Source organism: Numenius arquata, chromosome Z (assembly GCF_964106895.1).
Source record: "Numenius arquata chromosome Z, bNumArq3.hap1.1, whole genome shotgun sequence".
NCBI lineage: Eukaryota > Metazoa > Chordata > Aves > Charadriiformes > Scolopacidae > Numenius > Numenius arquata.
This window is the reverse complement of record NC_133616.1, coordinates 40491425-40512463: the sequence shown is the minus strand read 5'-3', so window position 1 is coordinate 40512463 and position 21039 is coordinate 40491425. Positions and strand designations below refer to the sequence as shown.

At 37.3% G+C, this 21039-nt stretch overlaps 1 protein-coding gene across 1 annotated transcript in view; it reads right to left on the bottom strand.

Annotated features, from left to right (window-relative positions):
• Positions 1-21039, bottom strand: part of TRPM3 (transient receptor potential cation channel subfamily M member 3) — a 276125-nt gene that overhangs the window by 103744 nt on the left and 151342 nt on the right. Inside the window, exon 6 of the mRNA XM_074166020.1 lies at positions 13009-13180. Coding sequence (XP_074022121.1) covers positions 13009-13180 — 172 coding nt within the window. The remainder of the gene's footprint in view (positions 1-13008; positions 13181-21039) is intronic.

Sequence of the window (21039 nt, the reverse complement as noted above, 5' to 3'; positions counted from 1 at the left end):
AAAACAATAACTTGTATTTGGAACATTTCAATAAGCATAGATTTTTGTAGGGTAGGCTAGATTGCTAAGTGTTTCACAGTGTCAGCTTTTTGTGGATATTATTGGTGCAATATTGTAAATTAGATTGCAATATAATACAAATGATTTATACAGTCAACCTAAAGCTTCATTACTGTGTTATTGCCTTTGTGGCCTGCAACAGAAACAGTGAGAGACTTTCCGGCAATTGTGATTCCAGGAAGGTACACACACACCAGAACATTTGTCCTAATGTACGTCAGTATCAACTTGTAGGCCTTCATGTTATTATACAGAAAAATAATCCCATTTTCCCCTGGACCCAGCAGTACTGCATGAATATGTAAGTTAAAACAATAAACTAGAAGAAATGAGTGAATTTGGAAATGGAAGCAAGGAAAAACTGCATAACGTCTGTGCTGTGTGAAAAGGGATTTGAAAAAATCTACCATGCTTTGCAGAAGCCCTACTTTGTTTTCCCAGTTCTTGGAAAAACATGAATATTTTATACTGTGAGTATATTTATAAATAATCTGTAACTGTTTTATAAATTATTACTAACTAGCTAAACATGAGTTACCCATTTTTTTATAGACCAACAAGTGAATAAAATGCCTCATTTACTACAAAATGCATTTACTATTCATGTTTTTAAGTGTGCTTATAAGAGTAAATGGGACATTTCAGTATGTTGCATCCTATTCCTAAATTCACCTCTGAGATCAGCACAAAAAAACCTGAGAGGCTGTAGTTCACTATCCCTGACAGAAATGTCCTGAATTTCTGCATGTTAACACTGGGTGGTGGTAGGTGCATCTGAGCTGATTTCCTGCTGGCCACCTTTGCTCCTTCATCAGGTCTGACACGTTGGTGTGGGCTCCCCTACATTCATTTTCTTTTTCCACTTGGAAATTTTGGCTGGAGAATTTGGTAATTATTTGGATTTGTTTGGTATGTTGGGGCACATGGCTGTCCCAGTGGAGAAGTTACTGCACAGCAGTTGGCACAGAAGTGGCTGTAGCATGTCTCTTTTGAGGAAAGGCTGAGAGACCTGGGTCTGTTTAGCCTGGAGAAGAAAAGACTGAGGGGAGACCTCATCAATGCTTATAAATATCTAAAGGGCCGGTGGTAAGAGGATGGGGCCAGACTCTTTTGTGATGTCCAATGACAGGACAAGGGGCAATGGGCACAAACTGGAACACGGGAAATTCCATCTCCAGATGAGGAAAAACTTTTTTACTTTGAGGGTGGCAGAGCACTGGAACAGGCTGCCCAGAGAGGTTGTGGAGTCTCCTTCTCTGGAAATATTCAAAACCCACCTAGATGTACTCCTGTCCAACCTGCTGTAGATGAACCTGCTTTGGCCAGATAATTTTGAACTCTTCTTGTCACATACAATTTTACATAATGAGAACCTCTGTTTCTTCCAGATTTTCCTGTCTTCCTTATCTGCTTTATGGAGAAAATTTTAAGGTTGGGGTTTTTTTTAATTTTTTTATTTTTAAATTTTGTTCTAGCTAACAGAGAATGCTCCTTTGTTACAAGGAATGAATCACCAGGTTTTCCCAAAGATATTAAGAAAAAAATTCTCTCTGATCTTTGCCCTTTTAACTAAGTAATGTAATCTGGGCCACAGCTTCCTTTGCATGTAAGACTTCAGGAACTTTGTACTATCTGTACCTCTGGAGTTAAAAACTCCCTGAGTTCCAGGGTTGTTTCACAAGTGCTGCGCTGGTGCCTCTCTTTTCCCTGACAAATTGCTTCTCTTGCTAGCCACCAACTACTTGAATTGCACTGAGGTACGACCCAATTCCACCCTTGGTTGCAGCCTGATCTACCAATTTAGGACCCAGGCTGTGGTGGATAGCTGTGGCGGATAGCTGTGGCTTAAGCGTTACTCAACTGTAACAATAAATGTAAAGGCAAAATGCTCACGTGGTAAAACAAGTAGGAATATGTTTTCTTTCAGCATACTGAAGGTAACAATCCCTCTCCTGGCAGACATGATATCCCTCATATACATTCACACAGAACTGTATGATAATGAAGATCAAAACAAGAACCTTCATAAATACAAGTTTGTAAAATGGCAAGGAACTTCATAAATACAAGTTTTTAGCAACTTGGCCATGAAGTAAAACTTGGGTTCAGAGGTTTATTTAATCCTAACACAAATGCACTCTGAACGTATTTACTCCAACTCTATTACCAATAGGTATCTTGCTACTCACTTTAATTTGGTAAATTCTAACCACTACATTTTGGTTTGGTTTTCTTTGATTGTTACAAATGTTTTGGATGTGTAACAATTGAAACAAAACTATGCTGCATGTGAATGCCATGTGGATGAATATTTACAAATTTGAAATGAAAAATGAATAAAAAGTTCATGAAATTATGAATTTATACATATGATTCTACTAACTAGGAATAGAAACACCAAAATCACCCTGCACATGTGGGCCTCTAATTCTAAAGCAAGTGACAGTGTAACTGCATCAAACAGTTGATGTGTCTCCCAGGTACAGGCTATTTATTCAACAGATGAGGTTACAGTTCAGGACTTTTTAATGCAAGGATTGTTTATCAGTGGCATTTAGTAGACAATCCCATTTAACTGTCAATGGAAGGCTGATAAAGTGTTGTGAAGCTCAGCAAAAATGTTCATGTGCTTGCCAGCTCTTTGACAGTTTTGAAGTACATTTTGATCAAATCTGATCTTAGTTTTAACCTAAATATGTGAGATGAACTACAATTTTTGAGTGGAAATTGACTAATAAGACTAATCGTTCATATTTGGAAGAGGGCAAAATAGCATATCTTTCCGAGTTCTTTGCAGAGTTTGAGGCTTATGGTGTCTTGAAACTCCAGTTGGAACTTGGGGGTTCTGGGAAATTAAAGAAAACCAAAGAAAGTCCTTAGCTCTGTAAAGAAGTCTGTCTTAAAAGTTCAACTTCCAGGCCATATTTCATGGGGCTAGCAGAGTATGCAGCAGCGTGTTGCATCAGCAAAAGGCTGAAACAAACACACCGCGTGAAACCGATGGCTTTCAGAATCATTTTGGTCCAAGTTGTTTGCCTAGCACTTTGACATCCTAGTAAGAGGTATTTACACAGAATGGATAAACAATTGGATATGCTCTGGAATTTTAATAAGCAAAAGTCCACCCAATGTGAGCATCAAAGTTTGCGGAAAGTAATTTTAAGTTCTTGACCTAATGTTTGCCTTACAGTAATAGAGTCAACAGATACTGCTCTTTGGTTGTTAATAGAGTGTGTCTAACCACAGGGCAAGTGCTGCTTAAATAGATTTAAAATGGTATTGGATTTACAACAGTCTTTTAAAAAGTTTGCCTGCACAAATGTGTCTGCTTCACCTCTGGACGTCTCTGTGGTATTGCTTATTGTCCCAGCTGCCTCAGAAAGGTTAAATGATAACAGAGAAGATCCTGAAATAATCCAGATCTTTCCTATTAGGTCACACTGAAACAAGACTACAGCTTGGGTTTTTTTCAGGCTATTGTTTTTTCCACCTTCAGGCCCTTCTGGAAACACCTCCTAATGAGTATGAAACAATTTTGGCTAAAATATCAATATCAATATCAAACAGAAAAGATCACCTGCATATACAGTAGATCTGCTTCCCCCAGCTCTTCAAACCACAGCCACAGTATGCTTACCATCAGAACAATTACACTGTTAACTACTAAGTGAACCTGACTGGAGAAGGGGAAACCCTTACAAGATGACAGAAAGAGATGCAGGTCTTATTCCCAGAGAGACAAGAACATTCTCTGATGCCACAAGCAGCTCAAACTTAATTTCATATAGTGGTACTTCTAACAGCCAGCTCTCCCTTTTCCTTAACCCTTATCTCCAGTGTCTTCCCCAGAGCAGAATCCAAAGATGATACAGATATTTCTTTTCATCTTTGAAAGGACTCTTCAGTAATAAGAGCAGAGAAATGTACAGATTTAAAAAAAAAAAAAGCCCAAATTCATTCTACCCTCTTCTGAACAACTTTTCTATTTTATTATTTATAAATTCAAATTTTAAAAATTTAATAAATTTTTTTTCTATGTTATTACATTTTTCTATTTTAATAAATTAAGTGGAACTTCCACTTGTTTGGAGGCTCATTACATGCCCTATGTCTAGAGAAATAAAAGTGACCTGGTAAGCCAATACAACAAATTCCAAGAATCTTTGCTGTCTTTCTCAGATTCACAGAACTAAAGGATTATCTGTGACAGAATGACACACAACCACTGCTAATAAAGGAAAGCTCACAACCATTGGACTTATTTTTGCTTTTCAATTTATGTTTTGACTTTTCTTCTGCTGTAGGTTCAATGAATCTCATTTGTTATCATTTCCTTTTTCTTTTTCATGCTTGCCAACCACAATTTAAAATTACTATTATAAATTTTATTTTGTTCAGCTTTATTGTTTCCCTTGTAGTTTGCATTCATTCTCCTTGTTCCCCTTGTTACAGTCACTTCTATTGTGTGTTCTCATCTTCCTAATTTCCTTTTTGGTATCCCAATCACACTTTCAATTCCTGTCTGTCTCCTTGTGTTTAATCCATAATCCCCTTTTATCTCCTTTATTTTTAATCCTCCTCTTTACTAAGAGTATGATTGCATTTCACTTGCCCCAGCCTGTTCTCCTTTCTCTTCTGTCTCAGTACTTTCACTCTCATTTTTATTTGTTCAATGCTCCTTCCTCATCTGTCTAAATCTACCTGTGATGTATTTGCCATCCTACCAGATGAGTCAGTGACAGAAAAATCTGTGGACCTGACACCTGGACCGTAGCTTCATTTAATATTGGACAGATCCTAAAAACTTCTTCAAAGGACATCAAGGATGGTAACAAGAAAAACTGATGAAAAATTTGTAAAACTTTCTTTCGATGCTTTCTTTGCAAAAGGACAAAGTTTAGGGAGTCCTTAGAACAGGCAAGATATGGGAAGAGTCTATGTAAGACTAAACCCCTAGATCGGTGAGCCTCACAAGCCAGTAACAACTCACTGGGTCACCTTCTAGAGGATGGCAATATTTTGTTCAAAATTGGTACTTCAAGTTCAAAGACACACACATAAGAACCTTCATGGATTTCAATCAAATCTTATTCTATCTGTTCTAGTTATCTGTTCTAACTATTTATTAGGCCAGTACTACAGGACCTAACGGGTTTCACCCTTCTTAGAGCTCATCGGCTGTTGTTAATGGCCTAAGAGACTCGTGAACAACTACAATTTCAGTAATTTTCGCATTCTGTCTAATCTTCCTTGGTACTTTCTCAGGTTCCCTTGGATGTGAGCACTACCACATATTGTAGCAAGCACTTTAAAAGTTATCACAGTAACATAACCAACTTTTACATTGCCTCGGATTACATATTGAGGAGTTTTTTCTTGTTACATTTTACATATTTGTCAACATATTGGACACTGTATAATCTCAGAAAATTATCCCTCCTTTCTCACCTGTTCTAGAAAACTACAACAGGTGAGAAACAGAACAACAGAAATCTTGCTAAAAAGGATTCACCCTAAAATAATCTCTTTCTTAGTTTTATGGATTTGTTCTGATTTTTATAATAAATTCAATAAATCTAAAATGTCTAAACATTATAGAGCTGAAATGACCTATGTTCTTTTGCTTATGTATGAGTCATATGAAAACACGTATGTTTTCAACAAGCTCATCTGTTGAAAGTCAAGTCCGTGGGAAAAATGTATGGATCCACTTGCACTCAATCAATTGTGCATTTATCTGTGTTTCAGGAGGAATTTTTACCTGCATGTGCCTTTTCAGCCCTTTCTGAGATTATATTTTTGTCTCCAGTGCCTGATCCACCAAAATGGTGGATAACGAAAAAGGCTTTTTGATGAAAAAGGCCCAAGTTTCCAATCTCTAACAAAATCTGAAAAGAGTCAAGCTTCAAACAGTTCTGAGTTTTACTCAGATTTCATAGAAGTCAAGCTTGCAGAAGGCTTCCACTCCTAGAAAGAAGTCTACCTCCATCTTCCCAGCTATGTAGTTATGAAAATGCGTCTACAGCACACGGAGTATGAAGGAAAAATCTGAAACAAATGAGAATTCCAATGCATTTGATGATGGTGCAATGGTCAGAGGAGATGCCAGTGATGACAGTTGAACGTCCCTTTGCCTTCCCAGCCCCCTTCATATATTCTCAGGCATAGGATGACAAAGGGAAGTCCACGGGTCACATGAACAGATATTGTCGACATAATGCCCTGCCCAAATTGCCTTCTCTACCCAATCAAATCACCCAGCTTTATCCATCAATTTCTTACTCTGCGGTAACTTTTTCTCATAGGCCTACCAAAACTCAACGACATTCAACATCTCTATAAAGAAGAAAGATTAAATGCAAGGACACAGGTACCAATATCTGTGGTCCGTCTGTTTTTAAACAGCATACCATAGAGGTAGGGCAAAACTTCAGCACCAAACAGCATGTTTAAAATAAGAACAACTGCAGATTGATGATGAATAATAATATTCAACATGAAGCCCTACGTGGTCTAGGAGACAGTTCTTCCAGAAACGTACTAATGAAAAGAAGAGTAAGAATATTACAAGAATACACAACCTAAGGATTTGGTGTGGTAGTCTTTCTAAGAAATACCAACATGCTTCAGTGTGTGGAACTGACTGAGCAGTGCAGAGGGATTCTTGGGCAAAATACACAGATGTTAGTTTGGGTTTTTTTTTCTTTCCATTTTTTTGAGGGAAATAAAACCCAAACCACTGAGATCTCTAGAGTTTCTAGGAAAGAGGACAAGGCACCAGCCCTTAGTAAAGCTGTGGTACAGAATATGTATTTTTTTCTGTTGTTTCCATATGGGGCAGAGAAAATGAATCACAATGTAGGTAATACTTAAGGTGTTAGTGTTGCAGCAGGAGAGTGGAAGATGAAAACTAGTCTTGAAGCTCATCACATCTGTTGCGGTAACTTTAACATAAATGGGCACTTAGCTTTAACATAAATGTATACTTTGTTCTTCAAAGCCTGTTCCAGAAAGGTGGCCAACTGCATGCAGATGAATTCCTTCTGATCTACAGCCCACATCTGGCTTTGAAGAAGAAATAATTTTGTCCATTTTCTGGATCTGTAGGCTTCAAAAAAGGCTGAGAATGTTTGTTAAAGGAATTTATACAAGACACAAACTACACCAAACTACTCATTATATTCTGATTTTTTGAAGGTGTCTACTTGAAATTAAACATGTATTGCATTTATGACCTCTGGTTTAACATTCTGGTTTCAAATATGTCTTTTCATATCTTCATTTTTAGCTTATTTTTGGGTCTTCTTGAAAAAGAACTATTAAAAATCTCAAAAAGGGATTTTTTTTCTGCATAACTATTAGTTTTATGAAGTTTTATGAAGAACAAGGAGTTTTCATAGTGAAAAATGTGTTCCCCCCTCATCAGCAAAGGCTGGACTCCTGCTGTCTAAGTGACATTATATATTCTTGTTATCTTCACTCCTCATAATAGTGAAGTCCTTTTGACTCATCACTACTCTTTCCTTCTCTGAAGTTATGTCATGTTTCTACTTTACACATTAAAATGGCAGAAAGCTAAGTAGTCCAAGCTGACAAGTAAAATAGCCTCTTTTAAATCATTAGAGCAAGCATTAGATCTCTTTACATTTGAACCCGTGATGGTAGCTGTTAACCCCCCTGTTAACACCACTGCCTCACTGGTTGGACTTTTTCCAAAGTTTCCAGAGCAAATTTTAAGGATGTAAAATCTCTGTCAGAGAATTACAGGGAACAGAAAATTTTGGCAGTATAATGACCAAGATTTAAATCTTTGGACAGATGAAGCTTTCAGTATAAGAAATATGTCTGGGCTTAAAAGAAATATGTCATTGGCACATGATGAGTATGTTTTCAAGGCCATTTGTCAGCTTTGCAAATAACACAAAAAAGCTTATTCTGCCCAGTACTCCTCTCTAACACATACCAAACACAAATTTTGTTACTGATATGTATGTGCTGATACACGCACAAGACAAAATGATTATATATTTCCCCAAATAGTTACGCATACACCAGAGGATACTATGGCATACTATGTAAGTGCATACTATACTATGCGATGCCATGCTATGCTATGCATCCAGATTCTGATTCTGCTAACAGATAACTATACTTGTTCTTCTAAAGAAAAAGTTTATAACATTCCTAAATAATTCACAACCTCTTTCATTTAAATGAAAATCTTTTCTATAGGCTATGTGTGATCATTTTATGTATATAAATTATTTGTGTCCTTGTCTTTCTCCACGACTCCAATAAGATCATTTATATGGGCATTTGTGATAGAAGTGCTTGGCAATCGTGCTGTAGGCTCTTTAAGGACTGGAGAATATTTAGTATTAGTGGTAACCATGCAGTTAATAGTAACATCTATACCACACGAACTGAAGGCCTTAATGCAAACTGGAGGAATGAATAGCATATTATAAAAATGCAAACATGAGTGCAGAGCCAAAATGGGGAAAATTTAGGCAGGATTTTTGAAGGTCCTGTAAGTAGTGATAAAGGGTTTCTTTATGTAATAAGAAGTCATTCTAGACCACACTCGTTAATGAGAAAGCATTGTTCCGGCTAGTCGCAGAATGGGTAAAACCCACAGCATGTCAACCTATTGGAGCGACTTTGCCTGAAAGTGATTAACAGTCCTCAGATCAAACCTATTAGCTGAGTTGCTACACTGGCAATTATTCTAATTAACCATCTGTGGAGCAGCAGAAATGAATATTTTATGACTTGTATATGAATATGAATGACTTGTAACTTCCAACACACATTTTGCTGATAGATTTCTTTGTTTTCTGGGTGTAGGTAAGACTGATGTACCTATTGTGTTGCTCAGCAATGCTCTGCAGAAGTGGTGACGATGTACATCTTAGCAAATGACTGGGCCATTCTAGCACACTACATAGAAATGCTTTGTTAGTGTCCAGGCGTGTCATAACTGGAGAATTTGCAATGCGTCATCTCTTGTAATTAGAGGCTTTGTTTCTTTCCTTTCTCTGTTTACAGATTACATGATCTGTTTGGTGATACATTAAGTTCTCTTTCTGTACTTGCCACTACTGTGTTACCAGGATGGGAAAAAAAAGATTAGCTGCACTTTCACATCTTGTGGGATCATAAGATATTAATTGATTTCTAATCCAATGCCAATGATATTTTTCTGGTGAAAATTGTTCTACCTCTTTTGTTTTAAACAGTTTCTTTTAAAACATTTATTTGCACCACTGTGACCCATTGGAAAAAGGTTTAAGTATACAGTATCTGGGAAAAAGCAGCTGCAAAGGGGACAAAGACTTCCCTGGCATCAGGGGGAGGAGGAAATGTATTGTGTATGGGATTCTAGAGAAGTTAAGAAATTCTCAACATTTTGAAGGATACATTGATCCCTATTCCTTCTTAATAAAATTGAGTGTTGAAACATAAGACTTTAGAATGATTTTAAGCAAGGGATACTGTAGATGAGAGAAGCTTAACTTTAAATTCCTGCAAAAAGTCCAGGACTCAAACATTTGCATGAATTGGAAACCAGAAACATTTCTGATCAGATCACCTTCAGTATTTCCTTTTGGTCTTGAAACAGGTTTATGAAAGTCCTTTTCTGACTACAAAATGATGCACTTTGAAACTTCAAGAGTTTGAGACAACTTGTGGCTCAATGCAAGAGATGGCTGCTGGGCTGTGTTAAAATGGTCTTCACTTGTGAAAATAAGAAAGACCTGCCCTGAGCACTGAAGCATCAAATTGACCTCTAGCTAAATGCACAACTGAGTGACTCTGTCATGAGCCTGCAGACTCAGACTGACCCACACATGCAACCGTAGTCTCTCTTTGCCTGGAAAGCATTTTTAAATTCCTGAATATTTGCTGTGGACAAAACAAGAACTATGGAGCGAGAAAAGCTAAAAACGTAGAGTAGAAACAGAGAATTCAATGAAATCTTTTCTCTAGTGTTCATAGGCAGCATAAGGCAAGCTTTTTGTTATTTCATTCAGGAAATTAGATACTGCTGAATGGCTGAGAGTGATGCCATATTAGGAACAAAAACAGCTGAGCCTTTCAGAATTATCTGGCATACTTAATGACCTGTTTCAATCCTAAATTTTATAAAAGAGACTGCCAATGTCCTAATCTTTTTGAAGGGAATACTGTTTTCTGTGTCTTTGATAGGTGAGCCTAAGCTTGAAGTTTCCCCTTTGTGAATACTGTGTGATCCCAAACATCCAGGATAGGTATCGCTGCACTGGAGAAAGATACAGTTGAAGCTAAGGAAAGTAAATAAGAAGAAATGACAAACCTAGCATGTAAAAGTCAAGCAGGCTTAAAAATAAGAACAAAACCTACTTTCAGCACTATTGTCCAGGGACAGGCTGTGAAATAAGGAGTTACCAACTGTTTATTAGTTCCTAAATCTGTTCTGTTTTCTAGCCGTCTGCTCTTTTGTTTAGTGATTAACTAAAAATTTTACCTTTTCCTGATTCTCCATCAAACAAAAGCCTGATGCTGTCAGTGTTTTTCCTCACTCCACATGCTTACTACTGGAAAATGGTAAGTAAGGACACAGATGCGTGGCTGCACACACTCCTGGTTGGATGAAGATGGCTTTGCAGCAGTGCCCTGCACACACAGGGCCAAGTAAGAAAAGGTATCAGAAAGTTGCCATCTGTTTGGCTGACCCAACAGGGCAGGTGGTTCTTCCCTCATCCATATGGTCACCTTTCTATTAACTAGAGGCTGGGCAGGACTCAGTCACTTTCTTTTAAAACAAAGGAAAACAAAATGTGGCAGAAACATTCTGGATGTCACTGCACCAAGATGTACAAATCCTATCAGCAACCTTTCTTCTTCAGAGTTCTCTCACGTTTCTATTTTGAAGAAGAATTGTGAGAGCCAAGTGTTTTTGTATTTATAAGAGAGAGAGATTTGGGAGGGACAGGTTAAATGATAGAGAGACTCTATTGCAGAGAAAAGTGAAGAGAAAAGGAAGATACATGCTCCTGAGGGGGTTGGGGGGCTGCAGAGAGAAACCAGAGAAGAGAAATCCTAAAATTTTTGTAGTTGTTTGAAGAGGTCAGGCAAACATTTGACTTGAACCACCAAAGTTTAGACGTTCATCCGTCGATCACTTATCAACAGATAAACCTGTTATCCAAACCTGAATTAAGTTAAATATCTCTAAAGAGATTTATTTTTAACATAAAGGTTTCCCCAACACAATGTTGTGCTGTAAACTGCAAAAGGTCCCATTTTTCTTATAAATGTCCTCAAAATAATTACTATTTATGGTACATTTTTCTACAGTTTGATTACATGATATATGTAACTTTCAAATGTGAATTTTTGTTGCTGGTCAACCTAGGATTAGATTATACCATCTCCATCTGCTAAAGAAATTCAGAGGCATGCACATACTGCTCAAGATGCACACACATTTGTGCATACCTACACACCGCTGTCTGAGAAAAAGCAATATATACTCTGATATTGTAAAAGCAAGAAGCCTGTAGTGTGTGTAGTTCATGCAGTGGTGTTGAAAGGTGCAGATAGCACACCATTTTAATTTAAGCACAGACTATACTCACAGAAAGCTTTATCAAGCATGACCAACATGGTAGTTTATGTTCACCCCATTGGGCCTACCCATAATTCATTATCATGTGATGTCTGAGAGTCTAAATATGTCTCCTAGTCTCATTGCAGTTTCAAGTGCCTGTATCACAAAAACCATCACTGTTCCTGGCCTCAGAATTGCATGTTTATAGAGAGTTATCAGCAGAAAGACTGTGCATATAATCACTTTTGAAAAATGAGCTCTGTTTTCATTTGTATAGGTAGTCCATGTAGGTACAAAACTGAGGTTTGTTTGTGAGACTAAAAAAATTTTTGCCTAGCAAACATCCAAAGGAAGATTTCTTCCGTATGTATGGCCTAAGTTCAATATCTAGAGCTGATCCTTTTTTCTTCTGGTAGCACTAAGTTTCTAAAATCTAAATGATTGCAAACAGAGGCAAAAAAAAAAAAAAAAAAGAAATCCAAAATATCTAGAAAAAATTAACTCCCCAACTAAATTAAGCATCTGTACAACACAGAAATAATGATACTAATATTAAGTTATCATATTTTATTTTATCCAAGCAGAAGTGCTTACTTAGGTGACTATTTACTTTTCATTTTATGTAGGAAAGTGGTACATGATTATAAACGAAAAAAATATATAACTTAGAGAAAAAAGGAGCCTTCAGTCTGATCATGATGTGGAATGCATCATCATGATTGTAAAAGGTGAGGTAAAAGGAGCATCTAACCTCATATTTTACCTCTGGCTATGGCTAATGACAGCTGCTTAGGAAAAACTAATAAATATAGTCCAAATATATAGTAACGCTTCTATGGGATACTCTCTCTGCCTTTAAATATCAATGGTTCTGGCACTGCTTGAGTTGTCCAGTAATTTCTCCTGCAACCACGCAGGATTATATATACCTTTATATACCTCAGTCATCTCTCTTTCAACATGCAAAGTCTTTATCATAAAAAGCTCTCCTTTACTTTGCTCTGCCTTTACTTATTCCACTGTATTCTTTACAAAACAGAGGGGACCAGAATTGTATACAGTTTTAAGAAGCTGGGGATACCAGAGACCTAAGTTGAACCTGAAGAGCATTGACAAATGTTGTTTGAAACTTATCAGAAACAAATTCAGCTCTTTGTGCTGTACCCTTACTCACAGTACTCTAAAGTCAGAATTTATTAGCTTTGTTCACCATAATTTGCTTTTATTAGCTGTCACTCACCACTTTAGACAGTAAAACTACTCCCAAAGGTATGCAGACCTTATTGCCTATTTAAACTCATACCATCTTTGATATAATTGCACTTATAAAACAATACAAGCAAAATGTTACTCACTTGTATTTATCTTCTGAAGTGAAATGTGCTTTTCCAGCTGTCTACGAAGTTTCACCTCTGCTCCATATTTACCAGTAGTGCCATTGTCAGCCAAAATAAAATGAGAATGCATACTGTTGAGCACTGTCAACTTACTCATGGGATTGGACATTGTCTGGTATGGTCGGACCACCTGCATTTTAGAGACAGAGGAAAAAAAAGAATGTGCTAAACAGAAAAGACCCTCTGGACTAAATCAATTATAAGATACCAGCTGACAAGATGATACAAAAGAAAAAAAAAATTTTTTTTTGAAGTATTGCTGTTGGGCACTGCTTTCTTCTATCTGTAAAGTAGAAAATAACCTTAGCACTTAAACCCATGTGGCCACCTCTTGTAAACACCGAGATTTTAGACACAGACACCACTTAAAGGGTTTTCCCTGGTGATTTGTTTAAATGGCATCAATGGCCACTGTTTCAGTGTTATCCAGATAGTGGTCAGTCCTCCAAAAGTCTGTGTGGCAGCTACACACACACTGTACACACTGCCTGCTGATGCTTTTCAATAATGTTGCTGTAAATCCTCACCTCATCTGGTTGAAATTTTTTCTTCTTCCTTCACAGACTGCACCCAGGACCATGCTGCCTGTTCTAGCTCATTCAGAGCCACCAGACACCTCAATACAGGTGAGTTCCAGTCTTGGAGAGGTGTACACATGATATTACACAATGTTTTCAATTTCCTTGAAAAAAACCCTATTGGCCAATAGTACAAAGGCAGTTGCTTGCATTCATAACAGCTTTAGAAAGTTTCCATTCAATGGGGAGTTTGCTACACTTCCTTTGATTTGTTTTCATCAGGAGAAACTCTTCTGCAGACATACAGAGTAAACTGTAGCAGAGTTATCCACTCACAGCCTCCAGACAGACCAAATCATAGCACAGGGCCACATTCAGCTGTCAGCTACTTTGATGGGTCTCCAGTGATATAAGTAAGACTGCACTGACATGGCAAAAGAACACTGGTATTGTGTCAAGGGATCCTGGCAGGTCATTCAAAAACATTTGCTAGAAGTATTGCCCCCTGCATTGTTTACATATGTCTTGTCTTTTTGGAAAGACAAACTCCTGAAAATTTGTAAAATGAAGTCCTAGCTGAAGAAATCCTGAAGTGACTGGTTACAAAACTCAGCTGGGCTATACTTCATCTGCAAGGAATTTTCTCCACAGTTCTGGCATGGTTCATTTTGCAAATCTAACAGAATCTTGTGCTTTTAATGCCCAAAAGTACACTCATGTTTTGATAAAAATGCTTCCAGACAGAAATATATCAACTTATTAATTTCTTCTAAGGTTCTCTCTCTTTTTTTTTTTTTTTTTCATTCTGAAGAGCTCTGTAATTGAGACATAAATCTTTATAAATAATATGTGTTAGTAATTCTTTGGCCAGAGATATCTACCTCTATTATTTTTACTTGCAGATGCTTGCAGCACTTTGGTCAACTCTTGCATGGCAAGGGGAAACCGACAGAATTTTTTTTGCTGTTATAAACTGTCATCCAGAGGGTACTCTATAAGCTGTTCAACTTGCAAAAGGGAAGTCTGAGAAGGCCAAGGGGGTAACTGGCCCACAGCAAGGCAGTGCACTGCTCTGTGAGAACAGATGATAGCTTTGGCTCAAGTTTCTTTTGTACCGTTTCTTTTGGTGCCCCATTCATAAAACATTTATTCTACGGGCACATGTAGCTTAACAAATATCAGTACACTGCTGGAATGCATTCAGTAACTGGCTTCTACATACACAGAAACCATGCGTCCACAGTGAGAAAGAAAAAGAAAGTTCTTTCTCACATGCCTAAGCATCAAATAAAATAAAACTAAAACAGTTACAGATTTTTTAAACCGATACCTACCATACCTATCAATACATAGAGGGCACAGGCCAGCAAGATGTGATAAAAGAATCACTTGAGTTGCCCATTTGTTATATGGTTACAAGCCACTGTGCATGCAATTCTACTGGCAGCTTGTGGTTTGTCCCCAAGAGCCACAGCTCAAAACTTCCTGATGGTGACAGCTTGATCTGCAGTCCTAATGAGCTGCAGCACTAAAGGATCTGCACTCTGACTTAGTAATGCTACTGCAGGGCAGATTAGAAGGCTAGGGTTTCGTTCTGTGTCTGTTGTTTAGCTACAAGGTGAATAATATTATTAATAAAATTTATAGATGTCAAAATGAGAATACAATTATTTCCAATTGAACTGTTCACAGTGTGCACAGTTCAACAGCTGAAATACTTTTTTTTTAATAACTAATTTCACAAACCACACTGTCATACTCTTTTCCTAAGAAAAGGATAAGAAAAATCTCCAGGAAGGCAAGAAAATCCTGGGCTTTGAGGCTACTTCCTTGAGGTGAATTGTTTTTCCACAGTGCTCAGCATATTTTCAATTTCTCACTCTTGCAGTTCCCATTCCTTTGTTCCTTTCAATCCCTTACATTTTACAGGGAAGTTAAAAGGCTGGGAAAACTTTGACTTTAATGTCTTCTCATTCTCTTTCTGCATTGAGGAGAGGGAATAATGTCCCCTGGCATCTTCCTCTGCAGAGTTGAAAGGAAGCATTTATGCTCAAGGCAACCCCTCTAAATATAGGTTAATGAATGTGGCAGCAGCCATGCTGTGAAGCACTGCTCACGCTGCACGTCATTCTGTCAATAGATGAGGAGCTGGGCCAATCCCCACAGTTGCCTTTACACCCTGAGGTGTCAACAAGCTTGAATTAAAAGCACTGATACACTCTATTTACATTCCTTGTGGGTACGTGACACAACACAGGGTCAACACTTGAAAAATCGCTGAGGGTAACTAACTCACCATGGGCAATGGGCACGCGTGTACCGTGTGATCCAGTGTGTGAATCTGAGCAGTCTAGGTGAGGGGAAAGAATTTACAAAAAATTTAATGTGTTCAAACTAGTGGTGGAAAAAAGAGAGATGTGTGCTTTGCTTCTCAAAAAGTAATAGCTGTTGTTCAAATTAAGCCTTCTCTGCAGCCTCCCTGTTCTGGGGTACACCAGGGAGCAGAGTAGTTCCTGGTTTAATTTAGAGGATCCTGGAAGCATCATGATCCAAATTCTCTGTATATACCTCAAATATGCCAGTCCCCAGCTTTGCCACAGGCATGCTTCCCACCTTGTAGTTTGCAATGAGAGGAGCTGAATCTCTTTTCCTTACACCTTTCCTTAGAGTAATTATTGCCTGCACCAGCCTGCTAGGGTACTCTGATACTTTCACACTGGATAAAAGTTGTAGCGAAACAAACCTGTGAACTAACTACTTGTCGTTATTTGTAATCTTTTTTCCCCCCAGCAATTCAGTTTATTCTCAAGGAATAACATCTTTCTTAAAGGATAATTGCAAAATATCTACCAAGCCCAAGTAAAAATTGGTAACAACAAATCCAACGTCAATAAAGTAATATACACTTACTAATTAGTTGCCTGAGATTTTTAACTTTTATCCTGATTCTGAAACCTGCAGAAAATAATGAAAGCAAAACATAATCTTTCTGACACTGTAAAAACAAGGCAGCATGAGACACAGAAGGAAGTGCTCTCATGCTATAAGCTAACGTTGTTATTCAGATTACTGTGAAAGAATGAAAAGGAAACATGTAGTCCATCTTGATGGTCTGATGTCCCTGTTCCCTGGTACGCATATAGAGAGGAGGCAATATGAACGCTGGTCTTTCTGGAATGTGTTTTAAAGACTGTGGTTTAAAGTGGTGAGTTCTCACTGCATGCCTATCAAGCGTGACAGCTATACGATTTTTTTTCATATACATGATAATTCTAAGGTGACGCTTATTCTTGAATGCACACTTTTTCTGGTTTGGGTAATCTTTGTTAATCTCACGGAGGTAGGTGGTATTCTAAAAATGAAGGCGACTTGGTACTGGTGAAGTCCTTTATAATGAAGAATTTATGGATGGGATCAGGGAGAAGGGAATGGCCGGGAGTTGGGGTGTTGATGAAATTATGCTTTTCTCAGTTACTTCAGCTATAATACATAGCAAACAATTCCAGTTCTTTAAGCTTTAAACTTTCCTCAGTGTTTATGTTTTCTGCACCTCCCATTTGCTCTTATTTCCTTGTCTAATAACTAGACATTGGCCTCACCTGTGCCCAGTGCCATAAAGATGAATGATTCCCAAGGTTAAATATCAGTCCTGTTACTAAATTCCAGCATAATACTCATCTTTCTGAAACATTGAGTTACGATGTAATTGATACCTGCTGGTCACTACAACATGGAAGGTCTCCACCTTTCCTGAAGAAGTTGTCTCATCTGTTATTGTCCAGGGATTTTGAGAAGTTGATGCTAGCACCTGCTCCATGACAGGTTCACTTCTAACTTCTCCATTGTGACCCTGCCCTCTGAAGTCCATACAGCCTTCCAGTTTTAAATTTCCTCCCTATTCCACCATCTGAATCAATACCAAACAAAGCTGAAGTTATAAATGAGCAAGTAGAGAGAGACTGCAGAGTTCTGCTGTGAATAATCGAAACTGGTACCTGCTGGTAGAAAACTTGTAATATCATTTAAGCATACAAGAGAAAACTTTGCTGATTACATGTTCTTAGCTCCAGTTATACTTGTAAAAATCAGCAATTGTGTTACTTTAAAAATTGGTTATTCAGAAACTGCAGTCTTTAATAAATCAATAGCATTACCTAGCAACAGACTGAGAAAGTCAGGCTTTATTTTTTAACAAAATAAATAAATATGTTTGGATTCAACTTATGTTTAGTCCAATATAAATTTAGCATTTTTATAAAAGGGACAATATTTGCTCCTCATTTTTATGATTTCAGCTGTATAGGAGAGTAAGTTTCAAGTAGCGGTATACCCAATGGTTAACTTTTATTTTTAATTTTTTTCTGAATATTCTGATCACTACAAATGAACAGGCATCTGTTATTAGTGAAGTCCATAAAGAACATCTACAACTGGCAATGATCATGCTTCCAACTTTTAAGTTCTAAGGATAAAAAAATATAATTTATTCTGGAACACAGAGTGCATGAAAGGGATGTGTATATATATAATACATATATAACATGTATGATCTATAAATAATATAATAAAATCTATGTTATATGAAACACTATAGTATATATGTTATGTATATTTGTATAATATATTTATTATATAGATATAAATTTGTTGTGAGAAAGTAGTTTTCTTTCTGATAACACTTTTTGCTTTTATGTAGCACTTTTATCTGTTTATGCACAAGTCTACAGAGTAGGCTTATATTTTGGATGATGTGTTCTGCTGCACTAAAAGATAAAAGCTGAACATTATTGCTTCCTTTTCATGAGCTAAAGCCTTTGTTAAAAATAATAAGCATTTTGCTTTTTCCAAATTTTTTTTTTTTTAGTTTTGCCATACTCAAGTTGTTGAGTGTAACAAAAAAATTAATGAAGTAATACAGGGAGAGAAACACACTATAATCCACAGTTATAATAGTCCTCTGAGTGAGACAAATAAAACTCAAGAAATATGGATAGAACTTAGGAATTTCTCCTTATGTCAACCTGCTGGATCCATGTATGGAAGGATTTTTATAGCAGGCATGGAAGAGTGGGTGTAATGGATTTTGTAGTGATTCAGCATAGCAGCACGGAAGCTCAATTTTAATTTCAATTAGTTCAGACAGAAAAAATTGTTTGGGTTTTTTCCTCAAAACTTTAATTACTAAAAAAATGCATTCTATTTTAAGTTAGTAGGTTATATACTACAGCATCTTGACTGATAAATGACACATCACAGTATGCTGGAAATATCATTTTCACTGAGTTGCACAATAAAAGCATATTTTGATTTAAGTCTCAAACACTAGTTTCTTTGGACTAAAAACGGAACTTATTTGAATGATTTCATTGAGCAAAAGGAAAGTACTAAAATCAGTGTTTTCTTTGTAGTCCAGGCACTATTCCTCCTGAGGTGACTAGGAATTAAACCCAAATGACTCTGAAAGGAAAGACATATATGTTGCAAAGACTCACGGAGTGCACCCTTTTAAAAGGAAGAATGGTTCTGTATGTAGTGAAAAACTTGTTTATAACCCAAGTTTTCTACTTATTTTCTCAGTTCTTCTATCAGAAAATTGGAAATAAGTCAACTGACTACCTTTCCCTTTCGTGTTTCGTTTTTAAATTAGAAGCGTGTTAAGAGGGGTGCTATTTTCTGCTATATTGCTTTTACAGTACTTGAGTAAGCCAAGTCTCTTTAGGGATCTTTAACCATCACAATAGAACAAATAGCAAACAACAGTAATATTTTGCTTAGCTTGGCCAGTTCTCTTTATGGCTCTGAGGAAAGCCCTTGGGATCCCCAAGAGCTGACTCTTTTGGATGGACTGATAAATGTAATAAAACTCCTCAGCTATGACTTCCAGCTACAGGCCAGGCAAGGGCTGGGGCATTAGCAGAGGCACAGCTCTGCTGAGCACGCCTGACTAGCCACAAAGGACGGGGCGGGCAACATGCACTGGGGCATGTGCAATGGCAATAACCCTCCCTCCTCTTTTTCCCCTCCCCAAGTCCCATGACTAAGACATTTTTCTGTATCTATCTTATGTTGGAAGGGTATGTTTTGACAACTCTTGAGTTTTGATCATAATTTAACTAGACATAGTGCATATAGGCATAAAGCCACATTGATGCTGGAGTTTGACAGGCCTTTTACTATTGGTTGACTCTCCCCCTCCCCCCCACATAATCCTTTGTGGCCTTTGTTTCTTGCTTAATGATGATTCGTTTTACATGCTTCTGGTACTATTTATGTTTTGCCTTCTTGGTTCATTTCACAGCATTCACCACTAATGAGCCAGTCAATATAACACACTCTGATTTTCAACAACCTTTCAAAAAAGCTTCCTCACCAAGTGCTTCTAAAGAAACTGCACACATTGGATAACAGGGAAGGTCCTTTGAGGGATCAGTAACTGGGGAAAGCTGGGGGGAAGAGAGGGAAAATATTAAGAAGAAAAGTTAATTTTTGCAAATTCTGAATGTTGTTAAGAAGATTTAGCGTCACAAGTGGCCCACCTCAAGCTGGGTCATGTTCTGTTCAACACGGTTGTAAGGGATTTGGGGTTAGTAAGAGTATGAAAATCTTACAGATATTTCAGTGGACGATGAAGTGTTAAAGAAAGTCTTCATAAAGCAGCCTGACTAGGCAATAAAATGGAAGATGAAATTCAATATTGGTAAGCATAAAGTAATATAATTACATGTGCGTTAGAGATAGGTAAAACCAAAAGTGCTTCAGCATTGCATCATGCCATTGATCAATCATTTTATGAAAATATTAGAGGCCAAGAGGTTTGAAGGAAAAGTTTAATTTTTTTCTATCACAGATACATTCTGGAACTATTTTTGTCCTTAGTGATGACCCTGTAATTTTAATCCTACTGATATAATTGTGGCTGCTTTAGTGGAAGACTTCATCCAAATTTGCTTTCTTTACTGTTTTTTAAGCTTCTGTCACCTTCTGTCTGATGATCAGACTATGTATTAACCTTTTTTGTTTTATCAGAAAGCTTTTTTTTAAAAAAAGTTAGCATACAAGTTCTTGGTTTCCTGTTAAATTGGAGGGCTATTTAGAGGAATACATCTCCTAAAGAAATCAGAAATCGGGGGAGGCTGTTCTAGTTGGCTGGAACAGCTGGGAAACCAACTTCTTTCTTCAGCTCTTACTGTAAAAGATGGCTCCAGAGCCCCTTTAACAAGTGGTAGCTAGCTGGGAACAGGGGTAGGTAGTTTTCCAACAGGTGGAAATAACTAACGCAGAAATAACTGTGTCCCAAAATTCATGACTAATTTGATACCTTTTCTTGTCTCCTCTCTCCTTGCAATGCTTCCAGAACTTCATGCATAGTCAGTAAAGACTACTTATTTGAAATTGATGTGTACATTACACTTTTTCAGCAAGATACACTTCATCTTTATGACTAGCTATTTCTGCTAGTCACCATCTGCAC